The following is a 20,134-nucleotide window of genomic DNA, read 5'->3' on the forward strand; positions in this document are numbered from 1 at the left end:
TATGCAGTATTTTTTACTTGTTACAGTTTAATTTATTTTTTTTTCTTTTTTTTTATTTAAATTACTAAAACAAGCCAAAGGAATGATAAGAAACGAATGGTACCGCAATACTTTTCAAATATTTTGTTTGAGTGACAAAATTGTAACTGTAACGAAACTTTCTTCATTTTTTGCTATAATTTGATTATAAAATTATAATAATGCGAAACTAATGAAATTTAGCTATCGAAATATCAAGACTTAATTTTTTTTTTAGTTATTTAAATAAAAATCGAAGTCATGAAGAGACTTTTGATATTTTTTATAGCAATTAACTTTGTTTTATGTAAAAATCACACAAATTATCGTAAAATCGGAGCAATTGAGTACGAAGCTGATGAATATCCTTTGTACGTTGTCGATATTCGAAATTATGACTTACTTGGCGGATTTTATCAGCACAAATGTATGGGAACGTTGCTCAGTCAAACATGGGTCATAAGTGCGAAACATTGTTACACGTGAGATTTTTTTAACTTTAAACTTGAATTTCAAAAATTTGTTCATTTTTTTTTATAGAAAACTCTCAGCAAGTGATGTCGCTGTATTTCACGGAGACGTTTACATTTACAACGCCATCAGTTACAAAGTTTACAAAATCATTCTTCACGATAAAGGCGATTTGGCATTACTTAACATTGAGCGAATCAATGTTCCAGACAAATTTATTCCAAAATTGAGCAGAAAACGATGTCCTCAAGACGTTCGAGCTGTTTATCATAGTTGGGGCGGAACAGGACATCCAATTTTTGTGATTTCACGATATCTCTTGTACTCGACAAATGACGTCAATGTTTGGGCTTGTCCTTATCCGGCGAATAACATTTGCTTTAGACCTGTAGATGGCACAATTCCCATGGAAGGCGATTCTGGATCAGGATTCATTACAGGTTATGGTCCAGGTCCAATGTTTCCTGAATCGCGCGATATTAAAATCATTGGAGTGATGGAAGCAAAGTATCAAGCTCCGCAATTCAATAGTACGGAGTTTTTGGATATGTCATTAGCGGAAAGGCTTTCCGATTATATTCCGTGGATAACGAAATATGTACCGAATTTGACAATTTTGTCATAAAAGTTGACTTTTGAACAAGAAGCTATTAAGTATAGTCGAAAGATTATCTAATCGACATTTATTTCCATTTTCAGGTTTATCTAAAAAAAAAATCATAATAAGTCGTTCAGTAGAGTCAAAGTCAATTGGTTGAACATGTGTGTGGATATAAATTCACGGATAATGCCTTTTTATGTTTTATCATGTCATTTTTTGGGCATACGGTTTCTCTTTTTCTCGTTGGTCAGTTATTAGAAGATAAACTTTGTTTTTGGTGTTTAAAAATTTGTTTTAATTCATAAAATAATTTTTAAAATTTTTGAAATAATCATGGAAAATTTTCAAAGTAAAAATGTTAAGTTTTAATCAAAGTGTTTGAATTATGCGATTTTTCAAAGAAAATTTTTCAATTAAAAAAATATTAAAACAATATAAGTAGCTTTTTCTACTTTTTAAAATAAAATAATAAAAAGTAGCTTGAATATGTTAAAAGTATGCCATAACCGAAGGCTTATTTTTTGGCAGGTTTGAGTTATAAAATGATTAAAAATGATAAATTAGAGCCCTCTGACAAATTTCAATCCATTTGGAGCAAGATTTGATAAAAATAGCTTTGACACAGTTTTTGACACAGTTTTTTTGCTCTTGATTTAGTTTTTAAAACAAAACTATGTCAAAGGAAAAAATTTTTTTCAGTTTCAATTTTTTGGCAGTTTTGAGTTATAAAATGATTAAAAATGATAAATTAGAGCCCTCTGACAAATTTCAATCCATTTGGAGCAAGATTTGATAAAAATAGCTTTGACACAGTTTTTGACACAGTTTTTTTGCTCTTGATTTAGTTTTTAAAACAAAACTATGTCAAAGAAAAAAATTTTTTTCAGTTTCAATTTTTTGGCAGTTTTGAGTTATAAAATGATTAAAAATGATAAATTAGAGCCCTCTGACAAATTTCAATCCATTTGGAGCAAGATTTGATAAAAATAGCTTTGACACAGTTTTTGACACAGTTTTTTTGCTCTTGATTTAGTTTTTAAAACAAAACTATGTCAAAGAAAAAAATTTTTTTCAGTTTCAATTTTTTGGCAGTTTTGAGTTATAAAATGATTAAAAATGATAAATTAGAGCCCTCTGACAAATTTCAATCCATTTGGAGCAAGATTTGATAAAAATAGCTTTGACACAGTTTTTGACACAGTTTTTTTGCTCTTGATTTAGTTTTTAAAACAAAACTATGTCAAAGAAAAAATTTTTTTTCAGTTTCAATTTTTTGGCAGTTTTGAGTTATAAAATGATTAAAAATGATAAATTAGAGCCCTCTGACAAATTTCAATCCATTTGGAGCAAGATTTGATAAAATAGCTTTGACACAGTTTTTGACACAGTTTTTTTGCTCTTGATTTAGTTTTTAAAACAAAACTATGTCAAAGAAAAAATTTTTTTTCAGTTTCAATTTTTTGGCAGTTTTGAGTTATAAAATGATTAAAAATGATAAATTAGAGCCCTCTGACAAATTTCAATCCATTTGGAGCAAGATTTGATAAAAATAGCTTTGACACAGTTTTTGACACAGTTTTTTTGCTCTTGATTTAGTTTTTAAAACAAAACTATGTCAAAGAAAAAATTTTTTTTCAGTTTCAATTTTTTGGCAGTTTTGAGTTATAAAATGATTAAAAATGATAAATTAGAGCCCTCTGACAAATTTCAATCCATTTGGAGCAAGATTTGATAAAAATAGCTTTGACACAGTTTTTGACACAGTTTTTTTGCTCTTGATTTAGTTTTTAAAACAAAACTATGTCAAAGAAAAAATTTTTTTTCAGTTTCAATTTTTTGGCAGTTTTGAGTTATAAAATGATTAAAAATGATAAATTAGAGCCCTCTGACAAATTTCAATCCATTTGGAGCAAGATTTGATAAAAATAGCTTTGACACAGTTTTTGACACAGTTTTTTTGCTCTTGATTTAGTTTTCAAAACAAAACTATGTCAAAGGAAAAAAAATTTTTCAGTTTCAATTTTTTGGCAGTTTTGAGTTATAAAATGATTAAAAATGATAAATTAGAGCCCTCTGACAAATTTCAATCCATTTGGAGCAAGATTTGACAAAAATAGCTTTGACACAGTTTTTGACACAGTTTTTTTGCTCTTGATTTAGTTTTTAAAACAAAACTATGTCAAAGAAAAAAATTTTTTTCAGTTTCAATTTTTTGGCAGTTTTGAGTTATAAAATGATTAAAAATGATAAATTAGAGCCCTCTGACAAATTTCAATCCATTTGGAGCAAGATTTGATAAAATAGCTTTGACACAGTTTTTGACACAGTTTTTTTGCTCTTGATTTAGTTTTTAAAACAAAACTATGTCAAAGAAAAAATTTTTTTTCAGTTTCAATTTTTTGGCAGTTTTGAGTTATAAAATGATTAAAAATGATAAATTAGAGCCCTCTGACAAATTTCAATCCATTTGGAGCAAGATTTGATAAAATAGCTTTGACACAGTTTTTGACACAGTTTTTTTGCTCTTGATTTAGTTTTTAAAACAAAACTATGTCAAAGAAAAAAAATTTTTTCAGTTTCAATTTTTTGGCAGTTTTGAGTTATAAAATGATTAAAAATGATAAATTAGAGCCCTCTGACAAATTTCAATCCATTTGGAGCAAGATTTGATAAAATAGCTTTGACACAGTTTTTGACACAGTTTTTTTGCTCTTGATTTAGTTTTTAAAACAAAACTATGTCAAAGAAAAAAATTTTTTTCAGTTTCAATTTTTTGGCAGTTTTGAGTTATAAAATGATTAAAAATGATAAATTAGAGCCCTCTGACAAATTTCAATCCATTTGGAGCAAGATTTGACAAAAATAGCTTTGACACAGTTTTTGACACAGTTTTTTTGCTCTTGATTTAGTTTTTAAAACAAAACTATGTCAAAGAAAAAATTTTTTTTCAGTTTCAATTTTTTGGCAGTTTTGAGTTATAAAATGATTAAAAATGATAAATTAGAGCCCTCTGACAAATTTCAATCCATTTGGAGCAAGATTTGATAAAATAGCTTTGACACAGTTTTTGACACAGTTTTTTTGCTCTTGATTTAGTTTTTAAAACAAAACTATGTCAAAGAAAAAATTTTTTTTCAGTTTCAATTTTTTGGCAGTTTTGAGTTATAAAATGATTAAAAATGATAAATTAGAGCCCTCTGACAAATTTCAATCCATTTGGAGCAAGATTTGATAAAATAGCTTTGACACAGTTTTTGACACAGTTTTTTTGCTCTTGATTTAGTTTTTAAAACAAAACTATGTCAAAGAAAAAATTTTTTTTCAGTTTCAATTTTTTGGCAGTTTTGAGTTATAAAATGATTAAAAATGATAAATTAGAGCCCTCTGACAAATTTCAATCCATTTGGAGCAAGATTTGAAAAAAAAAATTATGACATTTATGGTTTAAATAGCCCATTAAGCTCCTAAAAGAAAAAAAAACTTGATAGCTTAAGATACATGAAAAATACTTACCTGGTTTAAAGTTCATTCAGAAGACATAAGAATTGTATTCGAAAGCAGTTCCTTCGATGCCCATAACCTGTAAAATAAATTTTTGAATGAACACTTTCAAAATCGCCCGCTAATTCAAGATTTTTTCTTTCACTTTTTTTCATGCACTTGACCAAATGAAAGGACAGAGACAAGCATAATCTGAGGAAATCATGTGAAAGGTAAAAGGATTATAGGGAGAAGTGAAGACAACTTCTATATGTTTTGCCTTGGTAAGTAACTGTTAATAGCCTATGACATTTTTTTCGGTAAACGTTAATGTTTTAAAGAATTTTTTTCCTTCCCTTTGGATAAGTCGACATATTTTCAAAGAGGATTATTGCCATCATTTTAGAGCTTAATTCATGTCTCCTTCCAACTGGCGAGCTCCGAATAAGGGTAAGAGGTCATTTTCAGCTAAATGTCAGACAAATATTATTTTACAAAATATCAAGTGTCTATTTTAATTTTACATTTTGCAAAAACCATGACATGACGAAAATCATGATATGTGTCGTTGCAGTCATTTGGGAATGTCAATTTAGCAATAAATTAGCAGGAACATTATATCGAGACAACTTTTAACGGCAAACTAGCAAGAGAGAAAAAGAGAGAGGGGCGATAGGATCGGATTATGAGATTATCGCTAATGATTGTATCATTTTCACGGGTGTCTTATTACATCAACTGTAACGTTGCCACGGGTTTACTGCCGTAAAAGCATTTTATTTTCCCTTTCAATCAAAATTAACCAGACTGACATGTGATAGTCCGAAACTTTGTACGGATTGATAAAATTGTCAATTAAATAATTAATATAATCCGTTCGTGATACGCGGAGTGCATCGAGAGAGCGGATAAAGTGTCACCGAGTAAAGCCACACAAATGACCATCAATCCATTATCATTGTTAAATTATTATTATTTTCCCCTTAATTAATAAACAGCCAACGAGCATAGAGTAAACCGATAATATTTACCGTGAAGCAACTGACTGACATGAACAAACACAAAGTAAAATTGGTTGGCAAATAAATGGGGTAGTTAATGTACCTCGCGCAGTAGTTACCAACTGATTGCTGACAACTCAATAAATAATTCGTTTTAATGCTAAACAAATATAAATAAATTAAGAAAGCTCTGTTGTCATGCGAATTTTATAAAATTTTCGAGAAAAATGAAAAACTGGACCCAAATCGAAATGGAAAATGACAATTTTATATTGAATTGCTCCCAAATGACAACAACTTTCTTCATTTTATCGGGGTTTTCTTGTCCCGCCTGTAATAAGTTAAAAATTCATAAGTTTTCATGCACACTTACCTTCGTGTCGCTATAAACTTTCTTCCGATGGAAGATAAATGTTGTAATAAAAAGGACACGCTACAAGAACATGACTCTTATTCTGTCTCTGTGTCGCTATCGTTTTGGAGCAAAGCGCAACATGAAACGAGATAAAATAAATTTATTGGAAAAAAAAACTTGATCGCTCAATTTTTTGCTGCAGTCGCTTGGAGGAAAAATATTTTATATATGAAGAAAAGTGGCATGAAATGTCGATTGAGTTAATTTTTTGTGAAAAGGTAAGGAATTTTTATCTTTTATTGCATTTTCTTTTAAATTAAGTAGACCGTGAAGAATTTATCGTAAAGTTAATTTTTGAGTTTTTATTGAATTTTTGTTAAATATTTTAAATTAAACAATACGATTTCAAATTTAATGAAATTAAAATTATAAAAAATATTTTTTTTTAATTTTAGTTTAATTAATTTTAATATTTTTTTTTTTATTAATTTATAATTTTTATTTAATTTAAAAATTTTAGTTAATTTATTTTTTTATTATTCAGGATAAAAAATATTTCACAAAAAAATTAAATGTTCAAAAAGATTTTAAATTAATTTTTTAAAAAATATTTTTTTATTTTTCAAATAAAAAATATTTTTATTTTGTTTAAAGTAAATTAAGATTAAATTCCTTATTAATTTATAAAAACAATTAAAAAATTAATTTTTAAAATTAAAAAAAAATTCTCATATTAAAGTAAGAAAAAAAAATTTAAAGCAAGAAAATTTTATTTTTTTAAAAAAGTTCTAATTTTCTAAACTTTTGTTGTTTATTTTTTAATTTTAATAAAATATTTTATCAACTTTAAAAATTTTCATTTTCAAAAATTTTAGAATTAAATTTAATTAAAAAAAATAAAATCAAATTTAAATTAAAAAAAAAATTATTATTCAAAACTATTTTTTTAGAAAATTGTAAAATAGTAAAATTAGTAAATTAGTTAAAAAAAATTGTACTTTTTTATTAATTTAAAAATTTTCATTTTAAAATTTTTTTTCAATTTAAAAAAATTTTTAAATTAAATTTAAATTAAAAAATTATTTAAAAAGTTTAATTTATTTTTTTTAGAAAATTAATTGTAAATTTTTTAAAAATATTCTGATTCGTTTCCAAATAAAATTTATTACTAGATGACAAACAATCCTGGTTTAAAATAATAAACTTGAAATTTTGACCTTATGAGGCAATACACGGATTTTTAAAAATTTTTTAACTTCAAAATTTTTCATTTTCAAAAAATATTTTAATTTTTAAAAATTTTTAAATTAAATTTTTATGAATAAAAATCAAAACCGTGATTTTGGTATTTTTTAAAAATTTCAAATTTTTCAAAAAATATTTTAATTTTTAAAAATTTTTAAATTAAATTGAATTTTGAAAATTTAAAAATTAAAAAGAATATTATTGAAAAATTAAAAAAAAATAATTTTAATTTAAACAATTTAATTTTATTTATATTTTAATTTTTTTTTTCTTAATAAGAGTTAAAAAATAATTTTTTGTCAAACGAAAATTAATAAATAAATAAAATTTGACTTTTTTCATAAAAAAAAAATAATCATGAACATCAAACACCCTTCAGAAAGATGCAGCAACACAAATTTCCTCACAGCAAGACTTTTATTGGCATTATCATCTGTCCTCTTTTTTCCAATATTTTATTGCGTTGCTGTCAGTTGGTTACCAAAAGCAATCATCATTCACACACTAAACTTGCTTCTGGAGCGATATCGAGGAACGAGACATTCAATAACTAATAAAAATATCATAATCCATACTGAGTGCAATAAATAAAAGGCAATAAAATGAAATTAAATTGGTTTATGATTAGATGATCAGCAGGACGTGCCTTTGTGAGTCTCGACAAAAGACGCCGGAATTAATTTCAATTTAATAAATACCAAAAAAAAGAAATTTCGAAAGAAATTTAATTAAAAAAAACGTCATTCGGATAAATTTGTGAAAAACATTGCCATTAAAGCGTTACGAGCGACACTTTTTACTCATTATTTAATTAGAACTAAATCGAATTACACACAAATTTGATATGTGACAAAAATATTTTACAATAACCAGCAACGATGCGACGTGAAATAATGTTAAAAATATGATACATGACACAAATTGGCTAGATAACAGGATGAAAATGTATGAAACAATGCTTGTCACACTTTTATTGTCGCATTTTGCATACATTCATGTCGCAAATAATGAATGACAAGCACATCCAGCACTGATTTTTATTTTTCATAACACGATTAGAAGATGATTTTTCTGGAAAAAAGTGACGTTCCAAAGTTCGGGAGCCGCAAAATTATCCACAAATTCAAACTCAAACCGCACGAAAATTAAAATTTGATTTTATGCTTGTCTTGTTTAGTCGAGTGGCTTACGACTACGCCCCGCAAATGACGATTGTGCGGTTCTGGGCACTGAGTTTGTTGCCATAATACACCCTTCTTCCATCCATTTCGGTGTTTTGTATGAGTGCGGTTATGTAAAATGCAAATGATACAAGCAAAAGTTGTCTGTTATTTTTGTTTCCATCGTTGTCGTTTGAATATTTTTGCCACAATGAAATTTTATTCAAAATCTACGGAAGAATAAAAGGATTCAAAAATGAGGAATTTAAAGAATTTTTTATTATTTATGAGAAATGAAACAATTAATATTTTCGTTTAGAGGAAAATTCTTGGACAAACAATTTTTATTTGGGAGGAAATTCTTCAATCAGAATAATTCGTTTGGGTTTGTCTGTTTTGTTTCGAAATTTGTATCAATCATATTTAAATTAATCAGATTTCCTTTTGCACTTATCATTATGATGATGATGATGATAATGAGTTCAATGAATCCGGAAACGGGATAAAATATTATTTGAAATGAAATTTTAGGCATGAGAAATAATCGGAAATGTTTTCAAAGATTTGAATTAAAATTTATTAAATTAATTTTATTAATTTAAAATTAAATTTTTTTTAAATTTAAAAAAATTAAATTTTAATTTTTTAAATTAATTTATTAAAAATTATTTTTTTAAATTTTATATAAAAAAATATAAAAAAAAATTTTAATTTTTATTTTATTTTTTTTAAAAAAATATTTTTTTTAAAATTTTTAAAATTATTAAATAATTTTTAAAAATATTTAATATTATAAAAAATATTTTTTTAAATTTTTTTTTTAAATTTAATAATTTCAAAATATTTTTTTTTAAATATTGATTTTAAATTATATAATTTTAAAATTTATAAAAATATTTAATAATTTTCAGTTTTTCAATAATTTTTTTTTAGATTTTTTTAAAAAATTATTAAATTTTTAATTTAATAAATTTTGTTTAATTTTAATAAATTATTTTAGAAATTATTTTTTTTACAAAACATTAAAAAAATTAATTTCTTAAATTTTTCAAATTTTCTTTTTTTTAATGATTATTTTTTAAATTATTTAATTTTAAGTTAATGTTTAAAAAAAATATATTTTAAAAAAATTAAATTTTTATCAAAAATTCTTATTCTTCAAAATTCAAAATTAATTTTTTTTTTGTTCAAAAATATTTATGAAATAATTCTTGAAAAAAAAAATACAGGAAAATTCAAAAAAATATTTTTTTTTTTATAAAAAATAATTTGATTAATAATTTTAATTAAATAATAATAAAAAATAATTTTAATTAATTTTCGTTAAAAATAATTCAAATAAAAATTTTAAAATTTTTTAAAATAAAATAATTCTAGAATTTTTAATAAATTTCAATTAAAAAATAATTATAAAAAATTTCACGTTTAAAAAATTAAAACTTTGACATGCCTAAAAACTTTAAAACAAACAAAAATAAAAATAATATCGACTATAGGTTCAATTATTTGCTAAAAATGGATTTCATACGAACTAAAATAAAATTATTTCGTTATTATTTTCTCTTTTCCCTCATTTTTATCTGATTCGAATCTGATCAAAATTCGATTTAATTTGTTTTCCATTAGGATATGAAATATTTTTTAATTGAAAAAATTTCTAATTATTATTTTTCAATATTATACAACCGACAAAATCTATCGAAAAACTAAAAATAAGAAAGAAACTTTAATGTTACACTCAATCAACAGTCAACACACTCTGACATTAATTAAATTATTAATGAGCCGATAATTCATTAATTAGCGTCAACATATTTTCCGTATAATCACAAAAATAGCAGAAAAACCATAACAAAACGAGAATGAAACAAAAACAATGGAGGGAGAGAAATAAAAACAAACAAAAAGTTACCCATGTCCAATCCACACGAAAATCCCAATGAGGGGATAACAATGTCAAATTTTGTTTCCTTCATTATTTTTGTTATTATTCCGTCGCAAGTATGAAATAATTACACTTTTAATGAGGGGAACCGCATATTTTTTTTTTTCGAGATAAAACCTGAAAAATCTGGTTTTCATGTAATGTCCGCGAATGCGAACGTATCGATTTCATTAATTAAATATTAATCATAAATTATGTTGTTGTGTTACGTATCGTCGAATAACGAGCGCGTCAGTAATGCAAACTGATAATTTTTGACGTTACTTCATATTTTTTGTCATTTTTCGTTGTTTGTGTTTTATTTTATTTTAATTGGCATGAAAATGTTTTATTTACGCACTGCACTGACTTTTTGTGTCAATCAGTTTTAATTAGTTACGGAAATTGATGATGATCATCGTTTTGGCGGGAAATTTTTCGCGCGCTTATTTAAATTTTTATTTTTAATTTTTTTTTAAAGGAAAAAAGTTTTATTGAAAGTAAAAGTCATTTCTTTTCATGAGAAAAATAAAGAATAATAACTTCATTTGTGTTTTTTGTTCATTTAAAAAAAAATTCACAATAAAAGCTGTTGATGTAGAAAATAAAATTTTTCCTCCTGTGAAAGAGGAATTCACATGCTGGCACTTTTCTTGTGCAATTGTTGAAACAAATGAAAACAAGTAGATGCAACAACACGTCATCTAAACGAACAGCACTCCAAGCAGATAAATGAACACTAAAGGAACAAAAGCGTACTTTTCTATTTACAAAAAACAAAAAAAAAATAACAATTTTCTCTTACTTTTTACTTTCTCTGACAAACGAAATGAGAACATTCATATAAATTAAAACAATGCAATGACTTTTCAACAAAAATAATTATTATTGTTATAAATGCTTTGAGTTAAAATTTTATTTTTATTTCATCCTGATGTCTTATTTTTTTTAATAAATAAAAATTTAAAAAAAATAATTAAAAAAGAAAATTAAAAGATATTTCACAAATTTCACATTTTTGTACTCCTCCTACTTAATTCGAATTTAAAAAAAAATAATTTTAAGAAAATAAAAAAAAAATCAATTTTTAATTTTATTTTAAAATAAATTAATAATTTTTTTAAATAAAATTAATTTTTCTTTTTAAATTAAAAAAATTTAAAATAAAATACAAAAAAAAAATTTAAATTTGTTTGTGCATTTTTGAAGTCTGAAGTTGAAAAAATTCAAAGAGAATTTTTAGAATTTTTTTTTTAATTTGAAAATTTTAAAAAAAATTTTTAAATTTAATTTTTTTCAATTTTATTTTTTAAAACTAAAAAAAATATTTTTAATAAAAAATTTCTAAAATTATTAATTTTAAAAAAAAATTTTTAATTAATTAAAAAAAATAAATTTAAAATTAAAATAAAAATTAAATTGAAAATTTAAATTAAAATTAATTAATTAAATTAAATAAATAATTAAATTAAAATTAAATTAAAATTAAATTAAAATTAAATAAAATTTTTTTATTTAATAAAATAATTAAAAAATTTTAAAATTAAATTATTTCTTTAAAATTTAAAATATTTTTTTTAATTTATTTTTTTTTTAAATATTTTTTTTTTTTTTAAAAAATATTTGACTTTAAATAATTTTTCTAAAAAGTAGGTTAAAAGCAACAAAACTTTATTTTTCACACAACACAAAATTGTCTCCAAAGCATTTTCAACCATCACGAAGCAACAAAACTAACCAAATGAAGGTACATTGTGCACCATCGCATTATTATTTTACATGACTGCATGATTTTATTTATAACTCCATCGCCATCCACTCGTACAACTGCTACAAAGACAACATAAAGAATTAAAATTTAATTTTCTAAATATGCAGATAAAATGTTTGTTACAATTATTTACTTTGCTCGACTTCATAGTCAACTCTTGAATCTCACTTTTTGCAATTGTCAGAGAAAAACAAAAACGAGTTTTTTGCCTGTTGATTTTCGCCTCTTTTTCTCGCAGTGAAAATTCCGCAGCCACAGCCTTGAAGCGAAATGCGCCGCTCTTCAATCCTTTCACATCAGACGATTTTTCTATTCAAATGCGAAAAAAAAATGTGTAATGAAAGAAAGCAGCATCGTGTTAATGGATGAGCTGGAAAATGAAGCGGAAAATAACGTTTTTAATTGATGTCTGTATGGAAATGTTTTTTTTTTTGCTCGGGCATATAATTTGTATGTCTGTTTTACATTTGTATCTGCTTGAATTTTAATTTCTTTTGCATTGATTTTCCTGTCAGCACTTCCTTTTTTAGCATCCAGCGTTTTTACATGAATCGCTGTGAAAGAATACTTTAATTTTTTTTTTTTTTTTACTAAAAATTAAAGAATTAAAAAAAAAATATTTTAATTCAAATTTAAAATTTAAATATTTTTTTTATTATAATTTTTTTTTAAAGTTGAAAAATGAAGAAAAAAAATATTTTAATTTAATTTTAAAATTTAAATAATTTTTTAATAATTTTTTTATAATTTTTTTTTCTATTTTTTTAGGCCAAAACTCATTTTCGATGCCATTTATGAGGAAAAATTTTCACACAGGTAAGTAAAAGTTTGACAATTTTATTGAATTCAACAATAAATTTCACTTACCTACCGTTCCTCAACTTCCATCGCTAACGTTGGTGATAAATCCATCGTTTGCTATCCTTCTGGATTTTTTTTGTTGGTTTCCTTTGTTCAAATGTGCGTTTCATCGTTCGATTTATAAACTCGAATTATAACGAGAAAACTTTTAATTAGATTAAATTATTAATTAACACAGAATTTATGATACCTTTGTTGGCTCGTTGACCTGTTTGGCATTTTATATGGAAAAGGGATGCTAAGCAACGAAAAAGTAAAAGCTTTGTCCATATTTTTGAATGATAATTAATAATGAAAAATTGTCTTTGTGGGATCAGAGGTTGGTTTTTTTTATTTTTTGGCGTGAAAAATTTTTAATTTTATTTTTCTCTTTAAAAAAATTAATTTTTAAAAAATTAATTTAAAAAAAAAATAAAAAAAAAAAAATTAAAAAAATTTTTAATTTTTTTAAATAATTAAAAATTAATTAATTAAATAAATTAAAAATTATAAAAATTAAAATTAAAATTTAATTAATTTTTAAAAATTTAAAATAAAAATTAAATAATTTTAATAATAATTTTAATTAAAAAAAAATTTAAAAAATTATTTTAAAAAAAATTAAAAATTATAAAAAAAATATTTTTTTTAATTATTTAAAAAAAAAAAATTTACAATTTTATAAAAAAAAAAATAAATAAAAAATATATTTAATTTTAATTCAAATAAAAAATAAAAAAAATTTTTTTAATTAAATTAGAATTAAATTTAAATTGTCAAATTATGCTTCAAAATAATTTAATTTTTTTTTTTATATAAATTAATTTAATTTTTTTTCAGTTTTAATTTGTAAAGAACTTCATAAAAAACCCACATCGTTAATAAAAGGTCAGTTAATTAAGATATCGCATGTCAAACCCTCAAGTTAACAAGTAAAAGAATCAACTTATCACTGCATTCATCAACTAAATAAATTATTTATGACGAAACGAAAGGATTAACTTTCAAGACGAATTTCATGCATTTCCGCCCAACGTCGTTTAAATAATTTATTTTATTGTTCACGAGGTTTAAAGTCACCGTGATATCATTATTTTCAAACAAATTGACTAATTTTCATTTCAGAAGCGAAGAAACGGAGAATGCATCGTCAGCACGTTCACAACTTTAATTATTAAAACATTACACAAACAAACACTGCGTCCCGTAATGGAAAACAATAATCATGACCCTCCCCTGCTTCGCCATAGATAAGACGTCGTCAGTTGATATAATTAATTTGTTGCTTGGGTAGCAGAAAAAAAATTGTGGTAAAGTTACTGTGTCACGTAAAACAGATGTTTTTTTTCGGAGAAGACGTTTTATCTTCTTATGTGACATTTTTGGGCAGTCGAGTATCCAACTGGATCGAGGTAATCTATCATTTTTGTCGAAATTATTGCACGTAAGTAACTTTTCTCATTCATTATTATTTTTTGGTAACGAAGTTGAGACACGAATTCGGGAATTGATTATTCAAGTGTTGACCTGTGACATGATAGAAACTTGTATTTTATTGATTTTTTATGGAATTTTGACATATTTTTATTTTTTCAATATTTTATTGAAGAAATTCAGAAAAAAAAATTCAAAATTTTAAATAATTATAAGAACTCATTTATTTTATATTTAATTAATTAAATATTTATTTTATTTTTTTTATTATTTTTATTTTTTTATTTTTTTTTATTTTTTTTTTTAATAAAATTTACATGAATTTTTCAAGTTTTTGAGGCAAAATTGATAAAAATCAATAAAATTAACTTTTCCTAATTTTTTTTAAAAATTATTTTTTTATATTATTTAATTTTAATTTTTTAAAAATATTTTTTTTAATTTTTATTTTTTATTTTAATTTTTAATTTTTTTATTATTTATTTTTTTATTTTATTTTTTTTTTTTTTTATTTCAATTATTTATTTATTTATTTATTAATTTTTGTTTTTTTAATATAAAACTAATTTTATGATGAGTTTTTTTTTTTTTTTATGGTAAAAAAAATTTTTTGTTATAAAAATTAATAAATTCTTACTTTAAAAAAAATTCCTTAATATTTTATTTTTTTTTTTTTAATTTATTTTTAATTAAATTTTATTTATTTTTTTATTAAATATTATTTTTTTTTTCTAAATTTTTTATTTAGATAAAAATATCATTTTTATTTACTTTTTTTTATAGTGAAAAATTAAAAAAAAAGCTGAAAATTTTCTTTAAAAAATTTTAAAACTTTAAAAACTATCTGTCTCCGACAACTTTCTGCTCCAAAAAAAAAAAACTTTCTCCATAAACATGTCTCCGAAGTAATTCGTGACTGCGTGCGAGAAATAAAGGATTTAAATAATAAAATCCTTTTGTTTAGATTAAAAATATTTTTCTCTCCCGTATTGTCTCGCGTTATTGTTCTTTTCCATTTATAAAAATCCCTTTTAGATCCTTTTATTGTGATTTTTTCAAACCTTTCGTATTTATTTATCAACAGAGACAAATCCACACGAAGATTGCATAATAATTCAGACAATGAAAATTTTCCAGACGAGCATTGTCTTGCTTCGGCGTTATACGTCTAATTATAGCTGTCGTCGCGCTGCTGCTTCTGCTGTTGACTAAATATTTTATAATGCGTGCTTTACTTAATTTTCCATTGTTCTCGCCTTCCATCCCAAAAACTGAAAGTTATTATAATTTATTATTTAGCGATAAATAATGAGAAAATAATGGAGTAAATAATTTTTTTAAAGAGAAACTTTTTTCATGAAAATAGAAAAAAAATAAAAAATTGAAAAAAAATTCTAAAAAAAAATTCAAGCAACAAGTCAGTCGGTTTGTGTCGTTTTTCATTGGTTTTCATGCTTTGTGAGTTCTGTTTGTCTAACATTTCCTCCGTTTTTCTATTTATTCTAGCTACAAAGAAGTATCTCGTTGCGACAGAGAACACACAAAAGGACATGGATGGGAAATTTAATCTGATCAACTTCAATTGAAATTCAAAAGGTAAATAAAATTGACTTACATGACAAACACACACAGACGACGTTATTTGACTTTTGTATCAAAGGACATGTTTTTTACCTAAAAGACCTAATTTTTTTGTCTTTTCAGATGGAGATCCTTTAATGGTATAATTTTCACGTAAAACTTCTCATTTAATGGAAAAAGTCTTATGTTAAATTAGAAATTATCACAGTCATCAACAAAATTGTAATCGAGAAGTAGAAATAACAGAAAATATTATCATATTTATTGTATTGACTACGTGAGAGGAAATTTTATCGCCCTCTTTATTTTTTTCTCTGTGTGTGATTATTACTGATATGTGTTCTCCTTAATGTCAAAAGGGAAAAAAATTGTTGTAATATTCTGTAATATTCTAATATGAGAGAAAAATGAAGAGAAAAAGCACCTGAGAGTGACATAATTAGTCATAAATGTTGCGTTGACAGATTTATAACTCTCATAATTTAGATTATATTTTATTTATATTTCATTTTTTTTGTACATTTTTTCTTTAAGAGATAAAAATTATTATTAAAAAAAAATTTTAATGAAGAAAAAATTATAAAAAAACGAAGTTTACTTTTCTAAGTAAATTTTTAGATAAGAAATTAATTTTTATTTAAATTAAATTTTTAAATAATTTTTAATAAATAATAATTAAAATAATTTATTAAATTGAACTAAATTATTTAATTATTTATTTCTAATTTAAATTATTTAATTTTTTTTTTATTTATAAATATTATAATTTTTGTTATTTAATTTTTCATTTCGAGATAAAAAAATTTTTAAAAAAATAATACAAAATTTAAATATTTATTTTTTTTTTTATATTGATAAAATATAATTTAAAATTAAAATTATTTTTTTTTAATTTTAAAAAAAAAATTTTATTAAAATTTAAAATATAATTTTTTTTTAAAAACATAATTTTTTTAAAGATTTTCAATTAAATTAAAATAAATTTTAAATGAATTTTTTTTTTATAATTTTTAAAGGTAAAAAATATTTTAAAAAACTTTAAGAATTAAGATAAAATTAAAAACAAAATTATTTAAATTTTTTTAAAGATTTTTAAATTTTAAATTGATTTTGATAAATATTATTTAATTAAATTCACTCAATTTTATTTATATTATTAAATTTATTTAGTTAATTTAATTTTATTTTATTAATTTTTTTTATTTTAATAATAATTTTTTTAAATTATATTTTTAATTAAAAAGTATTAAAATTTTAACTTTACTTTATTAAAAAAATTAATTAATTTTAATATTTTTTTACGACTTTATTTTTTAAAAAAATTTAAAAAGTAATAAAATTAAAATTTACTAAAATATTTTATTTTTTAGCATTTTATTATAAATTCAATCATTAAACCAACATTACTCACAAACAAACCATACTTCAGACGTCATTAAATGAGCAAATCACTCACACAAATCGATGATCGACAAAACGTAACTTCAAATTAAATTAACTCATAATGAAAAAAAAAATCGTCGCTGCTTGTCAATTGAATATAATGATTGACACTTTTGCTGCCGCTGACACAGTTACGTGCAATTAAAATGCACGAACATCAAATTATTAGTTGGAAATAGGTAAGTCGGATATAAAATTACATAACTTCCACTTCCACAATTTCTTTTTAATTTTTTTTTTTATAAAATGACATAAATTTTCAATCGTGACTTTAGTTGGTTTTTACAAGTCTCATAGTTTAAAAGTCTCGAGATGATTTTAAGAAATTTTTTAATAATTTTCGTTTTTCATAAAGTTTTACGGGAATTACGTGTCATACGACGGTTACAAAGTTTTCGAACTTTTCCCGGAATCCGTGGATGATGTCAACTTTATCTACAGTTTTCGACGCAATCCCAAATATTACGGGATCGAATTTTGGAAAATTGACAAATTTGTGGGAAGTACAGCGCAAGTCATGGTTCCGCCAAGTCAAGAATCGGAATTTAAAAAAGATTTGATTCGAAATAAAATTAAATTTCGTGATTTTATTGATAATTTGGGAGATGTTTTCCTGTATGAGAAGGAAGAATTGCGACATTATGCTTTGAATGACGTCACTTCGATCGGATTCAAGAGATATTATCGTTACAAGGAGATAATGCAATATTTGAACCATTTGGGAAAAACTCACCCGGAAAAAGTTGTCGTTGAAACAGTTGGAAAGTCGCATGAAGGACGAGATATTAAAAGTGTCACGATTTTGCCGAAGAAAAATACGTCGGAAGTGCTTACAGTGATGATTGACGCCGCAATTCATGCTCGGGAGTGGATCACGCCGGCAACTGCTTTGTATGGGATTCAGCAACTTGTAGAAGGAACGAATAAAGGAAGGTATTTAATGACTTTTGAGACTTAATTTTGAACCTAAAATGAAAGAATTTTAAAAAAATGAATTAATGTCAATTAAAAGTTACTAAAAAAATTAATTAAAAAAAATCTATTATTTTTTAAATTATTATTAAAAATATTATTTTTTCTTTTTTTAAAAATATATTTTTAAATTAAAAAATTCAAATTAATTAAAAAAATCAATTTATATATTTTAAATTTTTTTTTATTTAAAAAAAATAATTTTTAGAAAAAAAAATAATTTTTTTTTTTGAGAATTATTGAATTTTTTAAAAAAAAAAAAATAAAATAAAATTTAATTAATTTATTAAAAATTAATTTAATTTAATTTAATTAAAATTAATTAAATTTTATTTTATTTTATTTTTTCAAAATAAAAAAAATTCAATAATTCTCAAAAAAAATATTATTTTTTTCTAAAAATAAAATTTTTAAAATTTTAAATTAAATTTTTAATAATAAAAACTTATACTCAAAATATTGAATTTAAAAAAATAAATTAAATTAAAATTTTTTAAATAAAATTAAATTAAATTTTAATTAGAGCTAAATAATTTAAAATTTAGTTAAATTTAATGAAATAGTTTAATTTTTTTGAACAAAATTTTAAAAATTATAAAACTTTAGATTTCAAAAACTAAAGCATTAAGTAATTTTTTTTTCTTTAAATTCCCTAAATTTTTTTTTAATTTTTTATTCGTTCAAAAAAAAATAATTTTTAATTTAATTTTTTTTTTTTTTCATAAAAAAATAGAAAAAAAAATATGGTGAAAAAAAATCTTAAGAAAATTATTATTTTTTTTTAAATTAAATTTATTTTTATAAAAATTATTAATTTACCTTTTAACTGATCTCAATTTTTATCTTTGAAGGTACGATCACATGTTAGATGGTGTCAAATGGGTTTTCATGCCGCTTGTCAATCCCGACGGTTACGAATATTCGCACGAAAAAGATCGAATGTGGCGCAAAACTCGCAGAAAAGTCGGAACATGTGCCGGCGTCGATGGAAATCGCAATTACGACTACATGTGGGGTTCAACAGGCGCTTCAAAAAATTCCTGCGCTCAAACTTTCCGCGGCGACGAACCATTTTCCGAGCCTGAAACGCGCGCCGTGAAGAATGTAATGGAAAGCGTTGCCGACACTTGCAAACTTTACCTTTCTCTGCATTCGTACGGAAAATATTTCCTTTATCCTTACGGACACACGAGTAAATTACCCGAAAATTGGAAGGATCAAGATGATGTCGCACGCGCCGGAGCTGATGCCATCCGAAAATACTCAGGAGCGAAATACAAAATCGGCAGTTCGCGAAATGTGCTGTACGCTGCTTCGGGATTGAGTCAAGATTACGCCTACGAAGTGATGAAAATTCCCGTTGCCATTACGATGGAGTTGCCGGGCGGAGGAAGACAAGGATTTGATCCGCCGCCAAGCAGTATCGATCATACGGTGAAAGAAACATGGGAAGGAATTAAATCCATGGCAATTCGCGTTGTCGAAAAATATTCCAAAAATTTAAATGTCTTCGCAAACGATCAAAATTACGACGACAGCGAAGAAAATGACGATATTGAGACGAATTACGATGAAAATGAAGAAGATGAGAAATCAGTAAATGTCGATGGCGACGATGACGAAGACGATTACGACTGGAGTTAACGAAAACCACCTAAAAATAAAAAAAAAAATTATTTTAAATTTTTTTTTAATTTTCAAGCCAAATAAATAGACGTAAAATGTTATCAAACAAAAGCCTTAGATTGTTAATAAGTTACTTGCAATTGATAAGATTATGACTTTGACCGGATTTCCCATCAACAAAAAGTTCATTGATTTATTGCTGATATTAGCAA

The 20,134-nt window shown here is 23.5% G+C and overlaps 2 protein-coding genes across 2 annotated transcripts; both read left to right on the forward strand.

Annotated features, from left to right (window-relative positions):
• Nucleotides 1-279: 279 nt before the first annotated feature.
• On the forward strand, nucleotides 280-1,114 carry LOC134829135 (tabserin-like). The gene is made up of 2 exons (XM_063842132.1): nucleotides 280-500; nucleotides 559-1,114. Exons 1-2 carry the CDS (start codon nucleotides 280-282, stop codon nucleotides 1,112-1,114), a joined length of 777 nt encoding a protein of 258 aa, XP_063698202.1.
• A 16,206-nt stretch (nucleotides 1,115-17,320) lies between these two features.
• On the forward strand, nucleotides 17,321-19,940 carry LOC134829136 (carboxypeptidase B1-like). Its single transcript, XM_063842133.1, has 3 exons — nucleotides 17,321-17,359; nucleotides 17,680-18,257; nucleotides 19,148-19,940. The coding sequence occupies exons 1-3, from the start codon at nucleotides 17,321-17,323 to the stop codon at nucleotides 19,938-19,940; spliced, it is 1,410 nt and encodes a 469-aa protein (XP_063698203.1).
• Nucleotides 19,941-20,134: the final 194 nt, after the last annotated feature.

The sequence above is a fragment of the Culicoides brevitarsis genome, chromosome 2, assembly GCF_036172545.1.
Source record: "Culicoides brevitarsis isolate CSIRO-B50_1 chromosome 2, AGI_CSIRO_Cbre_v1, whole genome shotgun sequence".
NCBI lineage: Eukaryota > Metazoa > Arthropoda > Insecta > Diptera > Ceratopogonidae > Culicoides > Culicoides brevitarsis.